The sequence below is a fragment of the Neoarius graeffei genome, chromosome 10, assembly GCF_027579695.1.
Source record: "Neoarius graeffei isolate fNeoGra1 chromosome 10, fNeoGra1.pri, whole genome shotgun sequence".
Classification (NCBI taxonomy): Eukaryota; Metazoa; Chordata; class Actinopteri; order Siluriformes; family Ariidae; genus Neoarius; species Neoarius graeffei.
The window spans coordinates 38,452,235-38,475,960 of NC_083578.1; the positions used below are offsets into that span (position 1 = coordinate 38,452,235).

Sequence of the window (23,726 nt, forward strand, 5' to 3'; positions counted from 1 at the left end):
ACATGGAAGAAGATTCTCTGGTCAAATGAGACAAAATTTTAACTTTTTGGCCATCATGGGAAATGCCATGTGTGGTGCAAACCCAACACCCTGAAAACACCATCCCTACAATGAAGCATGGTGGTGGCAGCATCATGCTGTGGGGATGTTTTTCATCTGCAGGGACAGGAAAGCTGGTCAGGACTGAAGGAAAGATGGATGACACTAAATACATTGCAATTCTGGAGGAAAACCTGTTTGAGTCAGCCAGAGGTTTGAGACTGGGATGAAGGTTCACAGTCCAGCAGGACAATGACCCTAAACATACTGCTAAAGCTACACTGGAGTGGTTTAAAGGGAGACATTTAAATGTCTTGGAATGGCCTAGTCAAAACCTAGACCTCAGTGCAATTGAGAATCTGTGTCAACTTGAAGATTGCTGTCCACCAATGCAACCCATGTAACTTGAAGGAGTTGGAGCAGTTTTGCCTTGAGGAATGGGCAAAAATCCCAGTGGCTAGATGTGCTAAGCTAATCAAGACATACCCCAAGAGACTTGTAGCTGTTATTGTATCAAAAGGTGGCTCTATAAAGTATTGACTTTGGAGGGAATACTTATGCACTGTTGGTGCAATAGGCTTATCAAATCAGTCTCATGTGGGCAGTAAAATGAGCACTTTATTTCCCATTGCAAATTCCCTTAGCTGTTGTAGGTGCAATAGTCTTATCAAATCAGTCTCATGTAAAAAGATCAGTCTCATAAATTAATTAATTCAAGTGTCTAATAGTTTATAGCTAAACTATTAAAATCAATGGAATAACTCAGTGATGTTGCTATAGTTTTAGTGATTATTGTAGCTCTACTGTAATATGTTTACTCTAGATCTACAACGTTCATATAGCAACCAAATGGGTGAAGGCAATTAGAATACTTGTTTGGCAGAGGTTGGCACTCAGTCAATGTTGTAGCAATAGGCAGGACACAGTTTATTCCAAAGATACCATTTATTGAAATAGCTGACATGAATTAGCAAACTAATACTGATCAGATATAGCAACAATAGCAGCCAAGGAATAATTCAATATAAATGGTGATACACCGCATGGGTTTCCTCCGGGTGCTGTGGTTTCCCCCACAGTCCAAAGACATGCAGGTTCGGTTAACTGGTGGCTCTAAATTGACCGTAGGTGTGAATGTGAGTGTGAATGGTTATGTGTCTATGTGTCAGCCCTGTGATGACCTGGCGAATTGTCCAGGGTGTACCCCACCTTTCACCCGTAGTCAGCTGGGATAGGCTCCAGCTTGCCTGTGACCCTGTAGAAGGATAAAGCGGCTAGAGATAATGAGATGAGATAAATGGTGATACACCGCGTGGGTTTCCTCCGGGTGCTGTGGTTTCCCCCCCACAGTCCAAAGACATGCAGGTTAGGTTAACTGGTGTCTCAAAATTGACCGTAGGTGTGAATGAGAGTGTGAATGGTTATCTGTGTCTGTGTCAGCCCTGTGATGACCTGGCGAATTGTCCAGGGTGTACCCCGCCTTTCACCCGTAGTCAGCTGGGATAGGCTCCAGTTTGCCTGCGACCCTGTAGAACAGGATAAAGCGGCTAGAGATGATATGATCTGGTGATGCAATGTATACAAATAAGAATCAGTAGTGTATATGATTAACTAAGGCACTAATGGTGATCAGAAGTAATAAGCTATATGCAAGTGTTACAGTGTAGGGGCGAGTGGATGTTAAAATGTGAGAGGGAAATCACGTGTGTGTGTGTGTGTGTGTGTGTGTGTGTGTGTGTGTGAGTATGTGAATGGAATGCGTGAGCCTTGTGCTAGGCCTCGCCTAAAGGGGGATGGGTAACAAGGAGAGCGCACGTGAGAGAGAGAGAGAGAGAGAGAGAGAGGCAAAGGATCTGTAGTTTAAAAACTAGTCTCGGCTAGGCCTTAAACCCAACTTCTACTCAGCCCTTAGCTACTCCTGAAATCCCAATGTTGAGGAGTGTAGTGCGACAGAGGGAGTTAAAAAGAGAGTGTGAGGGAGAGGGGGGGAGAGAGAGAGAGAGCACATGCACGAGCTAACTAAATACAGATAGTAAACAAAGTAAATCAAACAACACGCATTCTAAGACCGATTTTCATGTGAATCAAAAAGCATACACTTAAACCATAAATGAATTCAAATAAACAACTCTTCACATTTAACTAGCCACAACTAAGACTAACAATTACCCAGATGCCAGCCTTACTTGAGATCGCTCTTGCTTGGCAACTGAAAGTGCGCCGTCTGTTATCCGAAGACAGCGCAGAGTGCAGGTCCAAGGAGAAAACAGTTCTGTTCCTTTTACTTTCACAGCTTGTCAGCTGAAGATCTTCAGTGTCCTGTCGGTCTTCTGATGATCTGGAAGGAATCTTGTTTGTAGTTCATCGACGTTGCGAAAGGGAAAAGGGATCCGGTCGTCTTTCCTCTTTAAAATACTGCGTGGGCTGCAGTAACTAACCGGTTCAGTTATTATTACAACTATGCGAAGATCAAATACATTGAACTTTAGCTAAAGGTCCGGTATCAATAGCTCGTTCTTTGTCCTTTGTTCTCCTGTAGCACAGATGCAACGGCATCTTTTTCACACGTGGAAACCCACCGCCAGAGAGAAAGAATTTCGATTCCGCCACGAGTTTAAACCACAGTCGTAACGTCACTGTATTTGGTATCCGGTATCATCTCTGTATCCAATACCATTTACAGGGAGTCAGAAGAATGGGCGGAGATAGAACATGGCATCAAGTACAGGGATTGGTGTGTTCAATGCTGTACAGTGAAAGGGGGAAGATGGTTATTATGGCTACGGCTTGGCAGCTCATCCCTACATGCACACTCCAGATTTCTGTTTTTTCATCTTATTGTTTGTGTCACAATAAAAAAAAAAAAAAATGTGTACCTTTTAAAGTGGTAGGCATGTTGTGTAAATCAAATGGTGCTAACCGCCCCAAAATCCATTTTAATTCCAGCTTGTAATGCAACAAATCAGGACAAACACCAAGGGGGATGAATACTTTTGCAAGGCTGCACGTGTGTGTCTGTGTGTGTGTAATATATAGGCATTGCTTAAAAGCAGAGCTCCTGCGGAGTGTAAATGCGTTGTGTTTTTTGTGAATTATGCCATGTTTTTTTTTTTTTTTTTTTAACAGCAAATTAAAAATCAGCACTGGATTAAAAAAAAAAATCTATCTTATGTAAATAAAGATACAAATTTCATTGGTTGGTGGCCAAGTGTTTGAGATACATTGCCTTGCACTTATGATTGGGTTCCCTATGGTTGCAAAAATCAGGTCGATGCATTACCGTATTCTCTTAAGTATGGAGCTTTGCTCTGCTATGAATTTAACTGTGCATGCTGTACAATAAACTTCTAAATGTATTGTTCAGAATAAAAAGGTTTTTTTTCCCCTTTTTTATAAAAAGGAAAGTTTCCATCCTGTGATGACCTGGTGACTTGTCCAGGGTGTACCCCGCCTTTCGCCTGTAGTCAGCTGGGATAGGCTCCAGCTTGCCTGCAACCCTGTAAAGCAGCTAGAGATGATGATAATGAGATGAGTTTCCATGCGAGGAAGGCGACAAACGAAAAACATAAAAGAAAAAGGAGCGAGATGCAGAAAACACCTTCACTATCCAGCGACGTAGGGCATTTACAGGGCGAGCAGAGGGAGAGGTATTTGCAAAAATTGAGGTTAGCAGGCTTAGAGAACGACGTTTACCTGCTTCCACCAGGATTGTTCACTGACGTACGCAAGTACACGAAGCCCTCGTCTTTACCTGACTTCGGCCCACGTGATCTGTATACCTATGTCATTAAAAACCCATCGCCATACACATACACGCCAACGTCCGAGGTTCCGGAGCGCGCTCCAGCTTGCTCCAGGAGTGCTCCGGCCGAGGTTACGGAGCGCGCTCCGGCTTGCTCCGGAGCAAGCCGCTTAATTTGAGGGCAACCTCGGCCGGAGCACTCCGGGAGCAAGCCGGCGCGCGCTGCTTAATTTGAGGGGAACCTCAGCCCGAGCACTCCGGGAGCAAGCCGGCGCGCGCTGCTTAATTTGAGGGGAACCTCAGCCCGAGCACTCCGGGAGCAAGCCGGCGCGCGCTGCTTAATTTGAGGGGAACCTCGGCCGGAGCACTCCGGGAGCAAGCCGGCGCGCGCTGCTTAATTTGAGGGAGAGCAAGCCGGAACGCGCTCCGGAACCTCGGACGTCGGCTCCGGCAGCTATTTATACTGGATCCGGTGTAAATAGCTGCCGGATAATAATTACAGTAAACTAGTAAATACAGTAAAGGAAAAACTTGAGACTGAAAGGTTTTAACAGTCATCCAAATGACTGAACGTAAACATTGCTACAGTAACATACCAGCTACTTGTTGACATTAGCTAGTCAACAATAGCTACTACAGAAGAACAAAGAGGTTACAATGGGTTATTTTAGCCTATTTGGTTACACACTCGCCGCCACAGAATGTTAACAGCAATGTAATGCCTTTTCTGGCTAATTTTATTCGTCTTACCTCCAACAAAGTGGTCACTACACAAGCGTTGGTATGCCGAGGGCTGCCAATCTTTCCTGTTAATGGCCGGTATCCATCTTCTCCGTCGGGATCCGATAAAATGATAAACCTTGCTTTGTTTGTTGATGGTTACTACATCCAGGTGCACAACAATATAGTGGCATGATGGAAGTCTTGCTGAAAGTAAAAACTTTCTTTGCTGCCGTTCCTCAGTGTTGGCTGTGGTAAACTACTGGTAGTACACATCCAAAATGGTGGCCGCGTTTGTCGTGACGTCACGTGAAAAGGGTCCATACTCCCTTTGACGCTTGTCTTCAATTGCGGATACTGAGCTTTTAACTATGCTTCGCCATGTTGCTCTATCCGAGGCATCCCTTTCCCATGTCTGATTGATTAATTCCAGCATTCTTCATGTTCCTCTTCAAGACATCTTTGTACTTCAGTTTCTGTCCTCCTTGTCTCCTCTTTCTGAGGCTCAGTTCTCCATAGAAAATGGCGTGTCAGGCATGTGCCAGATGTGTCCAGCCCAGCGAAGTTGGGAGGCTGTTATCAGGGCTTCCACGCTTACTGTATTGGCTCGCCTGAGGACTTCTACATCAGGGACCTTGTCCTGCCATATCATTTTGAGGATTTGGTGCAGGTGTCAGAGTTGTAGCCTGGTCAGTTTCTTGAAATGTTTACGGTAGAGCATCATGCATTCGGTGGCATAAATGGAGATGGTAAGACTGCAGCGTTGTATACTTTCAACTTGATGGCTCTCTTGATGTCATGGCAAGACCATAGTTGCTTTTGTAATGCACTGAAGGCTTTCGTTGCAGCTTGAATCTGGCGGTCTACCTCCAAGTCTGAGTTTGTGTCGATAACCACACTGCCTAATAGATGAAACTCTCAGAACTCCTAAGAGGCGTTCCATTGACCAAAACAACGTTGTTTGACCTTGCCTGTGGCTCAGGTGAGGGTTGGTACAGGAGTTCTGTTTTCATGGTATTGATTTTCAATCCAAAGAGGGTTGCAGCTCTGGCAAAGCGATCAACAATTTCCTGCAGGTCATCCAAATCTGGTGCTACAAATGCAGAGTCATCTGCGTACAGCGGTTCTTGCATGCAGATTTGCCGAGTTTTGGTTGAGGACTTGAGTCTGGCAAGATTGAAGAGTTTGCCTTCCGATCGAGTCCTGATGTAGACTCCTTTATCTAGGTTAGTGCCCATAGTCTCTAGGACTGCTGTAAGGTAGAGTATAAATAATGTCGGGGCAAGAACGCATCCCTGTTTGACACCGTGATTTGAAAGGAAAAGGTTCACTAATGCCGCCTTCAATTGAAACCTTCCCAGACAAGCTCTTCCATGAGAACAAGTTCAGAGGCTGTCATGTGTGTAGATCAACTTTACTTCTTGTTTCTAGTTATATTTCACATAAAAATAGCTTTTATTGATGCAATGGATTTATAGCATTTTGGAGGAAAAAAACATCAATGAGGTATTGCATTTTGGGAAAAAAAATTTAATAAAAATGTAAAAGTCAAAACCTAGATTTGCATTTTTAATATTATTACAACCTCAGTGTGTTATTAAAATTTCAGGCAGAAAATAGTGGTTTTCATGCCACCAGAGGGTTTTATTTTTGTAAAGAAAATAATTTTTTTCCTCAAGTTTACCACATTTGGATTTAGAGCGTTTTGGAATCTAGCTATTAATCTGTCTAATGTTTGTATACATGTATGTATGTCCCAAATGTAGTTTGTATGAAAAATGAGTGGTGTATTTCCCAGTAAAACGTGTGTGTGTATATGTCAGGCTTGTAGTACTTGAGTCTGACTTGTGCCCTAATTTGGTTTGTAGTACTCGAATCCGACTTGTGCCCTAATTTTAAGTACTTGTGACTCGACTCGGACTCATACATTAACTGCATTAGGACTCAGATTTTTTTCTTTATTTTTTTGGTAACATGCCATAATAATTTGGCATAAGAGATTTGTCTGTGAAGATTCTCAGTCATCCAGGTCATAGTAAACTGTGGGTGGTAAAAGAGAGTAACTGGACTTGCTTGAAGATTCTTGAAGACGTTTCATCTCTCATCCGAAAGGCTTCTTCAGTTCTGCCTGACTAATAGGGAGTATCAGGTATTTATCATCTCATGGATGAAAAGCAATCCTAAGGTGTCGTTGAGTCATCCTGTTGGTGTGGGTCACTGGGGGCTGGGTGTGAACGGTCTAGAGAGTCATTGGGGTGATCAATGGGTTGTTGGTTCTCTGTCCTCCTGTGAGTCACTGAAAACAGCTGAGTTTTGGTGTGCATTCATTTGTCTGGGAAGTGTGCCAAGGACTGCATTGTAGATGGCTGATAAATGGTGTCTTGGGCTACATCCACATGACAACGGCAACGAGATGTTATTTAAAAATATATCGCGTCCAAATGGGCAACGATCAGTAAAATATCAGGTCCATGTGGCAACGCTTGCTGAAAACGATGCAATACACATGCCACACCTCTAGGGGCACTGTAAGACGGTCCCTTCGGAGACACCAGAACAATAGAAGAAGTAAGGACGCATGCGCATAAACTATTATGCGCGAGACTTCATATTAGCCACAAAGTCAGGAAAATCTGTTCGTAAAATTACATTATAATGACCAAATACAATGAAAAGTATTTTTCCAGTCTCACCTGTGAAAGGTAATCCCATGTGATCTCGTTTGGATGGCAAACCTGTTGGTACAGTTAAACGCAGCTAATCTTTATTCTCCGCTTTGACCTATTCAATATGGCGGCGAGGATGACATATGATTCTACGCGGAAGGCGGCGTCTTTAATGGTCCGGAATAAATTGAATGCTACACGTTGATGGAATTAATTTGTTGTTTCTCACCTGTGAAAGGTAATCCTATATGATCTCATTTGGACGGTAAACCTGTTGGTACAGTTAAACGCAGCACATGAATCTTTATTCTCCGCTTTGACCTGTCCAATATGGCGGCGAGGATGACGCATGATTCTACGCGGAAGGCGGCGTCTTTAATGGTCCGGAATAAATTGAATGCTACATGTTGATGGAATTAATTTGTTGTTTCTCACCTGTGAAAGGTAATCCTATATGATCTCGTTTGGACGGTAAACCTGTTGGTACAGTTAAACGCAGCACATGAATCTTTATTCTCCGCTTTGACCTGTCCAATATGGTGGCGAGGATGACATATGATTCTACGCGGAAGGCGGCGTCTTTAATGGTCCGGAATAAATTGAATGATACATGTTGATGGATTAATTTGCTCTTCTACGCCCTTTTTGAGGAATGTATTGTAGGACTTAAACCCACATCTGAAGAGGTGAGATCGCTCCTTTTTTTCCCTATTTTTGCTGGCGGGATTGACTCTGCCCTAAGGGCAGAGTCTCTCTCTCTCACTTTGCACCATTACACAATAAATATTCACAGTGAAAATATTTTGTAAGCGCGTTTCATGAACCAAGTTATAGGATTTGTTGACAACTCGCATCGAGTTCGTTACACTTCTACCCGGCGTGAAGCACTGACAGTCATGTGGTTGTGACATCATCGTAAACAAATCCGTTCTACTCATCCAGACGACTTCACAACGGCAACGTTGCCAGATCTTTCCACTCTGGAACCCGTTCTCAAAAAGATTGCGTTTTGGGCACCCAAAACGCCGGTGCCGTGTGGACGCCAGGCCTAAATGATAAGCAATTGTATCGGAGTCACCTGAATCCATTGCCGTGTGGACAGGGCCTTAGACCACCACTTCTGTTCACAGTGATGGTTGTTCCAGGTTGACAAAAATGGCTTCTTTAACTCCTCGGTCATACCAACGATCCTACCCTGTTAGATAACTGTCAAAGGACAGAGCTGAAATAATCCTCCAGAAAGCCCAGAAGCAGCTTCTCAATGAGAGAGTGAGACAAGTACATTTCACCATTGATGCTGTCCAGAACAAGACTGAACTGATGTTTGAAGAGTTGACCATACTTCTTCCCAGTGAAGTTTTGGAACGAGTCTCTGAGTTTGCTGAGAAGGCACAGATTTCACAGCATACCAAAGGCAAGGAACGACAGAATGCACAAATTTCAAACATTGCTGTCTAAAACCACTTCCTCCAGCAAGACAAAAGTGCTGACTTGGAGGAAGAAATCTGACCAGGCTACACAACCGGACATAGAAGAGAAATGGGTCAACAACTTATCCGACAGGGTATTCACCCAACCAGAGAAAGGTGTTTTATCCAAGGGACTAAACTTTGCAGTTTCAACAGAGCAGATACCAGTGGTAGACCTCATCATAGCCACAGAGTCAGCCATCAGAAACAACAATCTGACCAACACGGAGGCAGAACAACTTAGATTGAAGGTATCAGCTGCTCTTGCCACCCCCCCCAACCTCACCATCCAAGAAAGGAGGGCTTTTGCATTGCTTCAAAGAGACTGGAACATCACCATCCTTCCTGCTGACAAAGGGAGATGCACAGTGGTGCTAAACACAACGGACTACCACTCAAAGATGACCTATCTCCTCAGCGACACAACCACCTATGAAACCTTGAGGCGGGATCCCACCAGTTGTTACAAAAAGAAAGTTGTTAGCTGCCTGCAACAACTAGAAAAGGACCAAGCCATCAACCGATCTCTGTACTACAGATTGTACCCTGGGGAAGCAGTTCCTCTTATGTTAGGACTGGGACTGTTTTGGCCTCTAGAGGCCACTGTTATTTCCTTTTCTGGCCATGTTTCTTTTGGGCCTCTAAAGGTCACCACTGTGTTCTGTGTTTTGTTTTTGTCTTATTGCCTGTTTCCTGCCCCGCCCTGTCCTTAATTAGTTTGTGTATTTATACCCCTGAGTTCAGTCCTCTTGTCACGGAGTCTTTGTGCTGTTATGTTTAGCTCCAGTTACCTCTGTTCCAATTTCCTCGCCCGTGTCTTTGTGGTTTTTGTACTTTGCTTTCTTTTGGACTTTTTGGACTTTGTGTTTACCATTTTGGATCCTCTGAGTGTTTGTATTTTTGCCTCCTTCTTTTCTGTTTTTTTGGCTCTTTGTTTCTTTGGACTTTTTTTTTTCTGGTTATCTTCTGAGCGTTTGGATTATACTTTTGTTTTTGCCTTAGATTGTATATAGTGTAAATATTGTAAATAAACCTTTTGATACTTTTTCTACTTCCACCTCACGCCTCTGCATTTGAGTCATCCCCCTGGTGGCCTAGTGGGGGTTTGCTGGATTATCACACCAGCAACACCAGGTTCGAATCCCAGCAAAACCCTAACAGAAAGACTCCATCATGACCAACTCAGCAGAGGCTTCTTCATCTGTCTACCTGGCCAACCTTCAGGGAATGATGGCTGCGTTAACACGCCTCGGATCCACCATGGACACTCATGGACGGACTCTCGCAAGCCAACGTGAGACCCTTGCTCGCCATGAGGTACTGCTTCAGCAGATTGGGAGAACCCTGGCACAGCTGACTTCTCTGCCCCCATCTCCTCTGCCTGATTCTGCTCCTGCTCCACCATCCGCTCCTGCTCCAGTGCCTCCTGCCATGCTGCCTTCTTCACCTTGCGAACCCAGCCTTCCTGCACCACAGAGGTATGACGGCAAGCACAGTGAGTGTCGAGAGTTCCTTACTCAGTGTCAACTCACCTTTGAGCTTCAGCCTACCACCTACACTAAGGATCGCCACAAGATTGCCTTTGTGATAACCTTGTTAGCTGGTAAGGCGCGAGCCTGGGCCACTGCTATCTGGCAGAGACAGGGACCTGAGTGCTCTGATTTCCAGCTGTTTACTGAGGAGATGCTGCGTGTCTTCGATCAAGCAGACATCAGTAAAGACGCAGCCAGAAAGCTCATGTCCATCCGGCAAGGGGGAAGCGTCGCAGACTACGCCATCTCGTTCCGGACGCTCGCAGCAGTAAGTGGATGGAACGAGACTGCCCTGGTGTCAGCCTTCCACCATGGTCTGTCTGACCCCATCAAAGACGGTCTGGCTTCTATCGGATGCCCAAGTGACCTCGAAACACTGATCTCACATTCTACTTGTCTGGACAACAGGATGAGAGAACGCCGCCAAGTCCTGAGCCTCCCCGGTCTCCCTGCCTCTACCTGGAGGCCGTCTACCTCCTCCAGTGACTGTCCAGAACCCATGCAAGTGGGTCGTACTCGCCTCTCCGCATCTGAGAGGGAGTGCAGAAGGAGGGACAAGTGCTGCATCTACTGTGGCAAGCCTGGTCACTTCCGAGCATCATGTCCCAAACTCTCAGGAAAAGGACCGCCCCGTCCAGCCGAGGGAGGGTTGTGACGGGGCCTACCCTCTCTCCTGGACTCCCTTGCCAAGGAATCTACATCCCGGTCTCCATCTCCTGGGGTGAGTCTGTCCACTCTTGTCAAGCCTTGTTAGACTCAGGGGCGGCTGGAAACTTTATGGATATCCACTTCGCCCAAAGCATCAATGTCCTGACTGCGCCTCTTGAAGTCCCACTGTCTGTGTCTGCCCTCGATGGCTGTTAGGATTGTGCTGCGTGCTGTTCAGATGCGTTACAAGGAGTACTCCGAGGACAAAAAGAGAGCAAACCACATGAGTTAAATCAATCTGGTTTATTCTCAGTCGTGCCCTAATGCGCAGCTGCGCGTCGGGGCTTTTATATACACTTTGCGTAGGGAGTATCAGCAGTGGAAAGTTACGGAATGTGCTTTGCACACTCAGTATCAAGGTCACACAAGAGTTATGCACAGTTCAACAGGATGTTTCACACAAAAACATAGACAAAATCAAGATATGAAACGGGAACAGAACATGTGGAAATGCAAAATGTACAGAGCAGCACGTACTGTATTGTAGCTGGCCTAAAGTAAACCCTAAACTGCTACACTAAACGACAGTCACCCTTGGGCCGCGCATTTACAAGAGTAGGTTTAGGAGTATTCAGGATTATATTCTTACAATCCCCTCTTTAATACTCTGACGCAAGCCCAGAGTATTATTCACACCCCAGTCTTGGCCGACACAGGGACATAACCTGTGTGCGAGATCATCATATTATATATACGATCCATGCAACAACGGAAAAGAAACGGGCCACAGGCTGAGCCATGTCATATTAACCTTAGAGTAGTTAGACGGGGCTATTCGGACCGGAAAAGGAGCGCTGCTGTCATGGGGTAACAAAGAACACACATAACAAGGTTTACTCATATTCATTGATGTTTTTACAGTGAAGTTTACATATTTCTAAAACTCGTTATCCCTTGGGTCCCGGTGTATTGCTTGTGCGGGTAACCCTGCCCCAAGCGTTGAGATCAGCACGATGATGAAGAAAGTCATACTGGTCACTGACTTTGTTCTCTAATGCTCACAGGGTGCAGACGGCGAAAAATGTCACAGGCTCCCGTGCTTTTCAGACTCTTCAGCCCAGAACTTTGCAAGACTCACCAACCATCCCCTCTTTGTAGATCAGCCGAAACTGGATTGCTCCAGATGCTGGAAGGGGATCCCTGAAAAGGCCGTCAGCTATTGTCACAGCAACTTTCTGAAACACAAAAGTCTGTTAAGCATCAACAATATAGATTTCTATTACATTGGAGCCTTCTTTATTCTGCTGGCATGGATCCACTGTGGAAAAAGGTCCGTTAGCACAGCTGTGCGAGTTACAGCGAGTACATCGGTGGGCCCACTGTAGGGTGACTCCTCCATGGGAGCGTTTAGTTTAGCGAATCTCTTTACTAAAACTCTGTCCCCTACCTCAAAGGGGTGAGTGTGTGCCTCTGGAATGGGAGGCTTTTTGGAATTTACTCTCGCCCAATACTCATCCAGCACCCGCATGAGACCCACCGCGTACTCGCTGAGATGTACTTCAAGATCACCCGTTCCTATAACCTGCATGCCTCTACGCCAAGGGACAGGAAAGGGGCGTCCCATGACGAGCTCGTACGGAGATAAATTGTCGAGAGCGACCTGAGCAGTCATGCGCATATCAGCGAGGACCAACGGTAAAACCTGGACCCAATTTTTCGTGCCTGCGTCTTGCATAGCCTTACGCAACTTACCCTTAATCGTTCTATTCGCGCGCTCCACAATGCCAGAGGACTGTGGATGGTATGGGATATGAAAACGCCAATTGATCTTGAGGTCTTTACATAGCTCCTGCGTTACCTTAGAGGTGAACGGCGTTCCCTTATCAGAGTCAATTCCTACCGGAAGACCGTAACGTGGGATAATTTCCTGTGTAAGTTTGTTCACTGCTGTTCGGGCGTTCTCTTTGCTACACGGGAAAGCCTCAATCCACCGTGAAAATTTGTCAATCATGACCAAAAGGTATTTGAACGGGCCCTGCTTTGGCATGTGAGTGAAGTCGATCTGCCATTCTTGGAAAGGCGTGTCGGGTATGGGAAGGTGCTGATGTACCGCGCCTGGTTTAGATAGATTATTCTGGGCGCACGTTAAACACTTGTCCAGAATGTTGTGTGCGTCTGTGTGCAAATTATTGATGCAAAATGTTCTGTTCATATCCTCCACTACCCCTCTTCGGCCGCGATGAGTGGGACCATGGAACTCGCGGACGAGAAAGGGAGTACAGTGACGAGGTAAACAAAGACGGCCCTGTGCGTCAAGCAAAACGCCACTCTTCTCTGTCGCGCCCTGGGCGTCCCAGAACTGCGAATCTGCCACAGAGGCCGAGGCCTGGATAGAAATGAGATCTATGTCAGGTAAGACAGCGCTAACCATGCGATCAGTAGAAACTAAAGCGCAGTTAAAGCCTGGAGGCAGGACACCGGATGCGGCTGCAGCTTTAGCGAGTCGATCAGCGAATGAATTGCCCTTTACTTCAAATGAGTCCCCTCTTGTGTGCGCGCGTGTCTTAACAATGGCCAACGTGCACGGAAGGAGACAGGCGGTGATTAAATCAGTAACAAGTGAAGAATGAGAAATGGGCTTACCGTCGACTGTCGTAAACCCCCGAGACGCCCAAATGCGGCCGAAGTCGTGCGCCACGCCGAAAGCGTAGCGTGAGTCGGTGTAAATAGTAACGTCTGTGTCTTGAGCCAAAATACACGCGCGAGTCAAAGCATAGAGCTCCGCAGCCTGAGCAGAAGAAAAAGGCAAAGAATGAGCTTCAACAATTTCATCAGGGAGGCGACAAACAGAGTAACCACACAGGAACACACCATCCGCAGGGCGGGAACAGGAACCATCTACAAAAAGAGAATCGCCTATGGAAAGAGGGGTGGAGTGTAAGTCTGGGCGGATGCTAGTCTCAAAAACGATATTAGAAAGACAGTCATGTGAGTCAAACGCAACATCGTCATCCTGTGAGTTAAGAAGACGCTGAAGAGCGTGGGCGACAGAATCAAACGACGAGGAGGGCTTAACAGTGAGATGCTCTGTGGCCAAAAGAATAAACTCATAGCCAGAGCGACGCTGAGCAGACAAATGCTGAGTGCTAAGATTCCGCAGAATGTACACGACGTCATGTGAAGTGTGTAAAATGAGCGGATGCGACAAAACAAGTTTTTCAGCGTCCGTGACCATGAGAGCACACGCAGCAACAGCCCTAAGACAGCCAGGAAGCCCTTGTGCCACAGCGTCAAGAGTTTTAGACAGAAACGCGCAAGGTCGCATGCCCCCCCCCCGTGCTCCTGAGCCAGCACCCCAGAGGCGGTCCCCTTCTGATTGCACACATACAGGTGAAACGGCAAACGATAGTTCGGCAGCCCGAGAGCAGGGGCGGAGCACAAAGCTTGCTTCAGAGCCTTGAAGGCCGTTAGCCTATCCTCAGTCCAGACCAGGGGCTGAGTCACAGGATCTGAGTGACTTATAGCTGAACGCAAACACTTGTCATAGATTGAACAGTCAGGGATCCACTGACGACAGTAATTGATGAGGCCCAGAAATGCCATGAGAGCGTGCTTGGTTGCAGGCACCTGAGTGTCCATAATGACTTGAACGCGTTCCGGGCTAAGCCTCCTGGAACCCTGAGAGAGGTCATGTCCCAAGTAGCGAACAGTTGTGAGGCAAAACTGCAACTTCGTGCGGGAGACCTTGAAACCCTTCTGCGCCAGGAGTGTGAGGAGAGACAATGTGGCGGCAGCACAAGCGTCTTGATCCTCCGCCGTTACCAGGAGATCATCCGCGTACTGGAGCACCGTGGAGCCCCGGGGAAGACAGAGATCAGCCAGCGCGTCCCGCAATACGGCAGTGAAGACCGCCGGTGAGTCAATGAAACCCTGTGGCAACCGCGTCCACGTGTATTGTCTTCCCCTGTGTGTGAAAGCAAACAGGGGCTGAGTCTCATGGCCCACAGGAACACTGAAAAAGGCAGAGCACAAATCAATCACAGAGAAATAAGCATGGTCACACGGAATAGAAGACATAAGAGAAGGAACGTCAGGGACCACTGGAGCCACGGGAACGATGAGTTCATTTATTTTACGTAGGTCTTGAGTGAGGCGCCATGTGCCATCCGGTTTTGGGACCGGGTTCACTGGGGTGTTATACGGGCTGACACAAGGAACCACGACACCTTGCTGCAAAAGAGATTTTAGAATATTGTCAATACCATTGAGCTTACTAGGAGACAGAGGGTATTGTTTAACATAAACAGGTGTAGAGTGTTTAATAACAGCTTCATACGGAGAGCAGCTCACAGAGCCCACATCGTCCTTATGATCCGCCCACAGGGTGTTAGGAAGAGCAGAGAGAACAGGGGAAGGAGCTTGGGACGTACAAGCAGCGTTCAGAATGTTATGTGGCAGCACAGAACTGGATAGGGCAAAAACATCAGGCGGAGAAATACCTAGTTAACTGCTCACGCAGGAGCTGCAAAGCATTCGGTGTGTCCCTCCAAAAAAAAAAAAAAAATGTCGACACGGTGCGCTGACGCGGACGGCCACCTTCCTGAGCCGGAGCTATTTCTTCCTTTATATTCACAGCGACGTCATTTCTAGGTTGCAACACATCGACTATTTCGAGCAAACGCTCCTCATCATATAATCTGTGTCAACTGATGAGGTGTTCAAGTGTGCGAGCTGATCTGAACAGAGCTGCCAGACATACACATACAGAGGGCTTCCAAACCCATACTGCACACCACACATTTCACTTACTTCAATAGTTAGTCCATCTGGAGTGGATGTGAGATTTACTTCTAATTTGCACATTAAATCATGTGCTAACAAATTTACTGGACATGTATATGAGATGAGGAATGAGTGGGACGTAACTATTCCTCCCTCGCTTTTACATGGGAGGTTGACTGAGAAAGTTTTGGTTTTGGAATAGCCTTTAAAACAGGTCTCGGGGTGTAAACACCCTTTGATTTATCCCATACCTTCTTCATGTCAAACCATTTCTTTCGTAAATCATACGGTGCGCTGAAGCAAGGAAGCCTGGATTAAACGTCCCATCACGGGAATACGATGGAATCTGAGGATTTGCCTCCGTCCACCCAGCCAAATTGTCCAGCCACGGCGTAACGTAATAGCCTAAACCGCACTTATTCATCCATTCCGCCGGGGTGTCTGTGACCTCAGGTTTAGGATACGAGCCCCCCATCGTACAGTAAAGCAAACGGATCTGAACAGAAACAAACAGCAGATATTTATCTAAATTTCTATAGCGCGCTCTTCCTGGACTCGAACCAGGGAAAACCAAGCCCTCCTTAGGGCGCTACACAAATTTCTATAGCACGCTCTTCCTGGACTCGAACCAGGGAAAACAAAGCCCTCCTTAGGGCACTACGGAACTACTTCCAATCAGGTAGTCAATCAAACATGTCTTACCTGATTGAGAATATCACGTCGGGGTCACCAAATTGTTAGGATTGTGCTGCGTGCTGTTCAGATGCGTTACAAGGAGTACTCCGAGGACAAAAAGAGAGCAAACCACATGAGTTAAATCAATCTGGTTTATTCTCAGTCGTGCCCTAATGCGCAGCTGCGCGTCGGGGCTTTTATATACACTTTGCGTAGGGAGTATCAGCAGTGGAAAGTTACGGAATGTGCTTTGCACACTCAGTATCAAGGTCACACAAGAGTTATGCACAGTTCAACAGGATGTTTCACACAAAAACATAGACAAAATCAAGATATGAAACGGGAACAGAACATGTGGAAATGCAAAATGTACAGAGCAGCACGTACTGTATTGTAGCTGGCCTAAAGTAAACCCTAAACTGCTACACTAAACGACAGTCACCCTTGGGCCGCGCATTTACAAGAGTAGGTTTAGGAGTATTCAGGATTATATTCTTACAATGGCCAAGCGTTAGGTGATGGAAGAGTCACCCAAGTTACTTCTCCAGTCTTCCTCCAGTCTCAAGGTCACAAGGAAGAAATATCCCTGCACCTGATTCCTTCACCTGAGTTCCCAGTTATTCTAGGTCTTCCTTGGCTTACCCGCCACAACCCTCGTATAGACTGGGTTACAAGCCAGGTTGTGGAATGGGGCCCTGCATGCCATGCCTCTTGTCTGCTCTCTAGCTCTCCTGTGTCTCCTGCCGAGCCCCCTGATCTCACAGAGTTATCTCAAGTTCCCACTGAGTACTGGGATCTCAAGGAGGTCTTCAGCAAGAGCAGGGCCGCCGTTCTTCCTCTGCACCGCACCTACGACTGTGCCATCGACTTGCTCCCTGGGACTACTCCTCCTCGGGGCCGTCTGTTCTCCCTCTCTCAGCCAGAACGCAAGGCCATGGAGGAGTACATCAAGGAAGCCTTGGCCTCTGGGTTCATTCGACCCTCCACCTCACCTGCTGGTGCCGGCTTCTTCTTTGTCGGCAAGAAGGATGGGGGTCTCCGGCCATGTATTGATTATAGGGGCCTGAACAAGATCACCGTGCGCAACCGCTATCCCCTTCCGCTGATGTCCACAGCATTCGACCTGCTCCAAGGTGCCACCATCTTCACCAAGTTGGACTTACGGAACGCATACCACCTCGTCTGTATCCGACAGGGAGACAAGTGGAAGACCGCCTTTAACACCCCGTCAGGGCACTACGAGTACCAGGTGATGCCCTTCGGACTCACCAATGCACCAGCTGTTTTTCAGGCCCTTATCAATGACGTCTTGAGGGATATGATTAATCTGTACATTTTCGTCTACCTCGACGATATTCTTATATTCTCCAAGACCTTACAGGAACACCGCCACCATGTCCGCCAAGTCCTCCAGATACTCTTGCAGAATAATCTTTTTGCTAAAGCCCAGAAATGCGAGTTTCATGTCCCCAAGGTCTCCTTCCTGGGATTTATCGTACGAACGGGGCAACTCCAGATGGACCCAGCCAAGACCCTGGCCGTCCGGGACTGGCCTACTCCCAAGTCCGTTAAGGAGGTTCAGCAGTTCTTAGGATTCGCTAACTTCTACCGCAAGTTCATCAGGAACTTCAGTTCCGTAGCTGCACCTATGTCGGACCTCACCAAAAGGACTGGTGGCTCCTTTGTCTGGTCCCCTCAGGCGGAAGAGGCGTTTAATGACCTAAAACACCGCTTTTGCACGGCACCCATTCTGGTTCTCCTGGACACCTCCCAACCATTCATCGTGGAGGTGGACGCCTCGGATAGTGGTGTCGGCGCGGTGCTCTCTCAATGCTCGGAAGGGAAGCTGCACCCCTGCGCTTACTTCTCCCACTGCCTGAGCCCTGCGGAGTCCCGCTATGATGTGGGGGATCGGGAACTGCTAGCGGTCAAACGAGCCCTTGAGGAGTGGAGGCACTGGCTGGAGGGAGCGCAACATCCATTCCTGGTGTGGACGGACCATAAGAACCTGGAGTACCTCCAGCAAGCCAAGAGGCTGAACCCACGACAGGCTAGGTGGGCTTTGTTTTTCAGCCATTTCAGCTTCACCCTATCATACCGCCCGGGCTCTAAGAACACCAAACCGGATGCGCTCTCCAGGCTGTTCTCGCCCAACAACAGGGAGAGTGAAGTTGGGCCTATCATCCCTATATCCCGGATTGTGGCCCCTGTCCGCTGGGGTATTGAGGAGACTGTTCGACAAGCTCAACGCCGGGACCCTGATCCTGGGACGGGGCCACCGGGCCTCCTGTACGTCCCTTGTCAAGCCCGGGCCAAGGTTCTCCAGTGGGGTCACTCTTCCCCTCTCACCGCCCACCCGGGAGCTTGGAGGACCCTGGACTTCCTGAAAAGACGCTTCTGGTGGCCTAACATGGAGAAGGAAGTGAGGTCATTCGTCCTGTCCTGTGAGGTCTGCACCAGAACCAAGAACCCGCGACAGCGTCCCCAGGGTCTCCTGCATCCTCTGCCTATTCCCCGGCGTCCCTGGTCCCACGTGGCGGTCGACTTCATCACGGGTCTCCCTGAGTCTCAAGGTAACACTGTCATATTGGTCATAGTGGACAGATTCTCCAAGGCCTGCCGCTTTATTCCACTGTGCAAACTCTCCTCTGCCCTTGACACTGCTAAATTGTTGTTCACTCATGTCTTCCAAGTTTTTGGTCTCCCTCAGGACATCGTCTCTGACCGGGGGCCCCAGTTCTCCTCCCGAGTATGGCACGGCTTCTGCAAGAGCATCGGGGCCACTGCCAGCCTCTCCTCTGGGTTCCACCCCCAGTCCAACGGCCAGACGGAGAGGCTCAACCAGGACCTGGAAACTACCCTGCGAGGCCTGGCTATGGATAACCCGACATCGTGGAGCACCTGGCTGCCATGGGCAGAGTACGCCCACAACACCCTGCAGTCATCGGCCACCAAGCTGTCGCCGTTCCAGTGCCAATTCGGGTTCTAGCCACCTCTGTTCCCGGACCAGGAGGAGGACGCTGGGGTGCCCTCGGTCAACCATTACGTGAGACGGTGTCGCAAGACCTGGAGCAAGGTCAGGAGGACACTCATCCAGACCTCCAGTACCAACCAGACTTAGGCCAACCGCCATAGGAGACCTGCCCACACTTTCCGCCCTGAGCAGCGGGTTTGGCTGTCCACCAAGGACCTTCCGCTGCGGGTGGAGAACCGCAAGCTTGCTCCTCGCTACATTGGCCCCTTCAAGGTTGTACGCAGAGTTAACCCTGTCTCCTACTGGTTCCAGTTACCACGTACGCTAAGGATCAACCCCACATTCCATGTTTCCCTGTTGCGGCCCGTACTGACGTCCACGTATGCCCCTGCCCCTAGGAACCCCCGCCCCCCCCCCCCCGCATCTTCCAGGGTCCGACTGTGTTCACCGTGCGCCGCCTGCTGGACTCCCGCCGGGTTCGCGGGGGCCTCCAATATCTTGTGGACTGGGAGGGCTATGGCCCTGAGGAGTGCTGCTGGGTCCCAGCTCGGGACATACTTGATAAAGAACTTTTACAGTCCTAAACTTATAAAGTCCTGGGAACATCAGGAGACGCTCCTGGGGGGGGGGTCCTGTTAGGACTGGGACTGTTTTGGTCTCTAGAGGCCACTGTTATTTCCTTTTCTGGCCATGTTTCTTTTGGGCCTCTAGAGGTCACCACTGTGTTCTGTGTTTTGTTTTTGTCTTATTGCCTGTTTCCTGCCCCGCCCTGTCCTTAATTAGTTTGTGTATTTATACCCCTGAGTTCAGTCCTTTTGTCACGGAGTCTTTGTGCTGTTATGTTTAGCTCCAGTTACCTCTGTTCCGATTTCCTCGCCCGTGTCTTTGTGGTTTTTGTACTTTGCTTTCTTTTGGACTTTTTGGACTTTGTGTTTACCATTTTGGATCCTCTGAGCGTTTGTATTTTTGCCTCCTTCTTTTCTGGTTTTTTGGCTCTTTGTTTCTTTGGACTTTTTTTTCCTGGTTATCTTCTGAGCATTTGGATTATACTTTTGTTTTTGCCTTAGATTGTATATAGTGTAAATATTGTAAATAAACCTTTTGATACTTTTTCTACTTCCGCCTCACGCCTCTGCATTTGAGTCATCCCCCTGGTGGCCTAGTGGGGGTTTGCTGGATTATCACACCAGCGAACCAGGTTCGAATCCCAGCAAAACCCTAACATCTTGTACTATACGGACTCCCCAAGATTCACAAAGAAGGAGCTCAACTCGGACCTATCATCAGCAGTGTAAACACTGTCACCTATAACATTGCCAAACACCTAGCCACCATCCTGGCTCCTCTTGTTGGAAACATGCCACATCACGTCAAAAACTCCCAAGATTTTGCTACTAAAGTTGCAGACCTCAAACTAGACTCAGATGAAACCATGGTTTCCTACGATGTCACTTCTCTATTCACCTGCATTCCCACCACAGAAGCAGTCGAATCTGTTAGAAAACGACTCCTTCAAAACAGCACCTTACTGGATAGAATGAACCTCACCATGGACCAGATTTGCACCCTGCTTGACCTCTGCCTGACCACCACCTATTTCCAGTTTAATGAAAGTTTCTACAGACAGAAGCATGGATGTGCCATGGGCTCACTGGTGTCCCTTATTGTGGCCAATCTATACATGGAGGAAGTGGAACATAAAGCTTTGACCACTTTTTTTTCAGGAGTTGCTCCCAGCCACTGGTTCAGATATGTGGATGACACCTGGGTTAAAATCAAAACCCATGAGGTGGAAGCCTTCTCTAAGCACATCAATGTAGTGGATATCAACATCAATTTCACTCAGAAGGATGTCAGTGGGAATAATCTAGCCTTCTTGGATTGTGATGTACACATTAGACAAGACAGAAGCTTTAGCATCGAGGTCTACCAGAAACCCCCACACACACAGACCAGTACCTACTCTTCGATTCACACCACCCACTGGAACATAAATTGGGGATCATTAGGACCTTGCAACACGGCTCAGAACATTCCTACAACGGTAGAGGGAAAAGAGAAGGAGCAAAATCACATCAAGAAAGCACTTCAGAACTGCGGGTATCCCAACTGGGCCCTCTTCAAGAGCAGAAAAAGGAACATAATGGACAAGGAAGATAACAGGAACAGACACAAGAACACTTGTCATTCCCTACATTTCTGGTCCATCTGAGAAACTCAGGAGGATCTTCTACAAACACAACATTCCAGTACATTTCAGACCCAGTAACACCCTGAAGCAGAAACTGGTCCACCCTAAGGACAGAATACCCAGACACAAACAGGACAACGTAGTGTATGCAATTCAGTGCAGAATGCACAGACTCATATATTGGGAAAACAAAACAACCGCTTCACAGGTGCATGACTCAACACAGGAGAGCCAGTTCCTCAGGCCGGAACTCTGCTGTCTATCTTCATCTTAGCAACAAAGAACACTCATTTCAGGATTGCAACGTACACATTTTAGCCAGAGAGGATCGTTGGTATGAGCAAAGAGTTAAAGAAACCATTTTTGTCAACCTGAAACAGCCATCACTGAACAGAGGTGGTGGTCTAAGACACCATTTACCAGCCACCTACAATGCAGTCCTTGGCACACTTCCCAGACAAATGAATGCACATCAAAACCCAGCTGTTTTCAGTGACTCACAGGAGGACAGAGAGAACCAACAACCCATTGATCACCCCAACAACACTCTCTAGGCCATTCACACCCAGCCCCCAGTGACCCACACTAACAGGATGACTCAACGACACCTTAGGAATGCTTTTCATCCATGAGATGATAAATACCTGATACTCCCTATTAGTCAGACAGAACATAGATTTATATCTACATTCATTTTGTACAAATTTCATACGAGTGTCGCACCTGTGTGCCTTGGTGCGTACATCAGATAGACTCTCGGCCGTGTAGTAGACATTGCGCGTGCCAAGCGGACTCTCACGCATGCGCCGTAAATGACTCACACCTGCACAGGATTAACGCACAAACAGCATGCTGATATAAAAACTATGAGAAAACACTTGCTTTGCGAAGTATTGAGTTGCGTTGCTGACACCATTATTGAGCCTTATTTCCTTGCTTGGTTTCCTGATCCCTGATATTCTGTTCCTCATCTTTGATTCTGCCGAGTCTACGATAGCCTGTTTGTGCCTCGCTCGACCTATTGCCTGTTTCACTGTTTTACGATTTTGCCTGCCATTCTGGATTGTTTACCTGTCTTCACTTGTATTAATAAACACAAATTCTGCACTTACATCCATCTCCCAACCATCTCTGACAGAATACTTCACACTCCCTGGCAGAGAATGCACATTCGCCTGTTCCTGAACATGACATATGAACAAACTAATGTTAATGGTGGTAAAACAGCCACCATCAAATGGTGCGGTCCGAGTGTTGGACTCGACTCGGACTTGAACACTGGGGACTCGGGACTGGACTCAGACTCGAGGTTTAGTGACTCGACTACAACACGAGTGTGTGTGTGTGTGTGTGTACACATGCTCATGTTCATTCAAGCAACAAAAATTTGTATACTTTTACACAGTTGAGTTTCAATCTAAAGTGATAGCATTGTCACCTGTGCAATACACATCAATGTCCTTCATTATAGGTTCCCAATTGCCTGCTGGATCTGTCACTTAGCTCTTGGAACCCTCCACCTGGCTCCAGGAAACTGCAGGGTGACTATCTTTACATTAGTGTCCAAACACTGGAGGGCAAGCACTATGACATTACATCATCTCCTCGAGGGTTCTACCTGAACAGGTGAGGACAGGGTTAACCCTGACTTAACCCTAGACAGCTGCATTCCATCTCACTGTTTTTTCTGTCTGATTTCAGGTCCACTGTGGATGTTTTTGACCCACGTCCTGCCTCATCCACTCCACTGTGTCACTGCCTGACTGACCTGCTGTCTCAACTCAGTCCACAGTTTAAGCATTACTTCAGTGTACTCCGACACAGGTAACCCAAAGTACACAAATATTACGGTCTGTTAATTACTTAGCAATTCTTATCCCTTTAGCCATCTGTTCTACAGTTGTGGTCAGAAGTTTACATACATGTCCCAAGAATGTCGTAATAGACATAAATGTTATGGCAATATTGGGCTTTTGGTGATTTTTTTTTTTTTTTTTTCCTTTGAATGATTCTTTTTCTGAGGCAGAATGATTGTAAAACATGCACCTTTCATGGGGGGGAATTTAGTGCACAAGTTTTTTTAAATTTATTTTACTACTTTTACTGCAGTGAGTTCCTTGGACTTTTGCATTGTACTGCATGTTGGTCAGTCCAATGAGTGCTGTCAAACAAACCTTGATTGTGTTGGCACAGAGAAGCTACCAGCTGTAGTCAGTCATGATCACTAACAGGCTGTTAAAAGGCCTTGGCAAATTAAAAAACATTTTGGAACTTTCAGCACTGTTGAA

At 47.2% G+C, this 23,726-nt stretch overlaps 2 protein-coding genes across 3 annotated transcripts in view; one reads left to right on the forward strand and one right to left on the reverse strand.

The window, feature by feature from the left end:
• The window catches only part of si:ch211-166a6.5 (clustered mitochondria protein homolog), a 94,509-nt gene that overhangs the window by 27,547 nt on the left and 43,236 nt on the right, over positions 1-23,726 (forward strand). For both annotated transcript variants that reach the window (XM_060931778.1, XM_060931779.1), the window contains exons 6-7: positions 22,910-23,064; positions 23,140-23,262. In XM_060931778.1, the coding sequence (XP_060787761.1) occupies positions 22,910-23,064; positions 23,140-23,262 (278 nt within the window). The remainder of the gene's footprint in view (positions 1-22,909; positions 23,065-23,139; positions 23,263-23,726) is intronic.
• Positions 11,279-15,375, reverse strand: LOC132893053 (protein NYNRIN-like). Its single transcript, XM_060931777.1, has 2 exons — positions 14,444-15,375; positions 11,279-13,604 (listed from the first exon to the last, which is right to left on the reverse strand). Exons 1-2 carry the CDS (start codon positions 14,891-14,893, stop codon positions 12,096-12,098), a joined length of 1,959 nt encoding a protein of 652 aa, XP_060787760.1. The 5' UTR covers positions 14,894-15,375; the 3' UTR covers positions 11,279-12,095.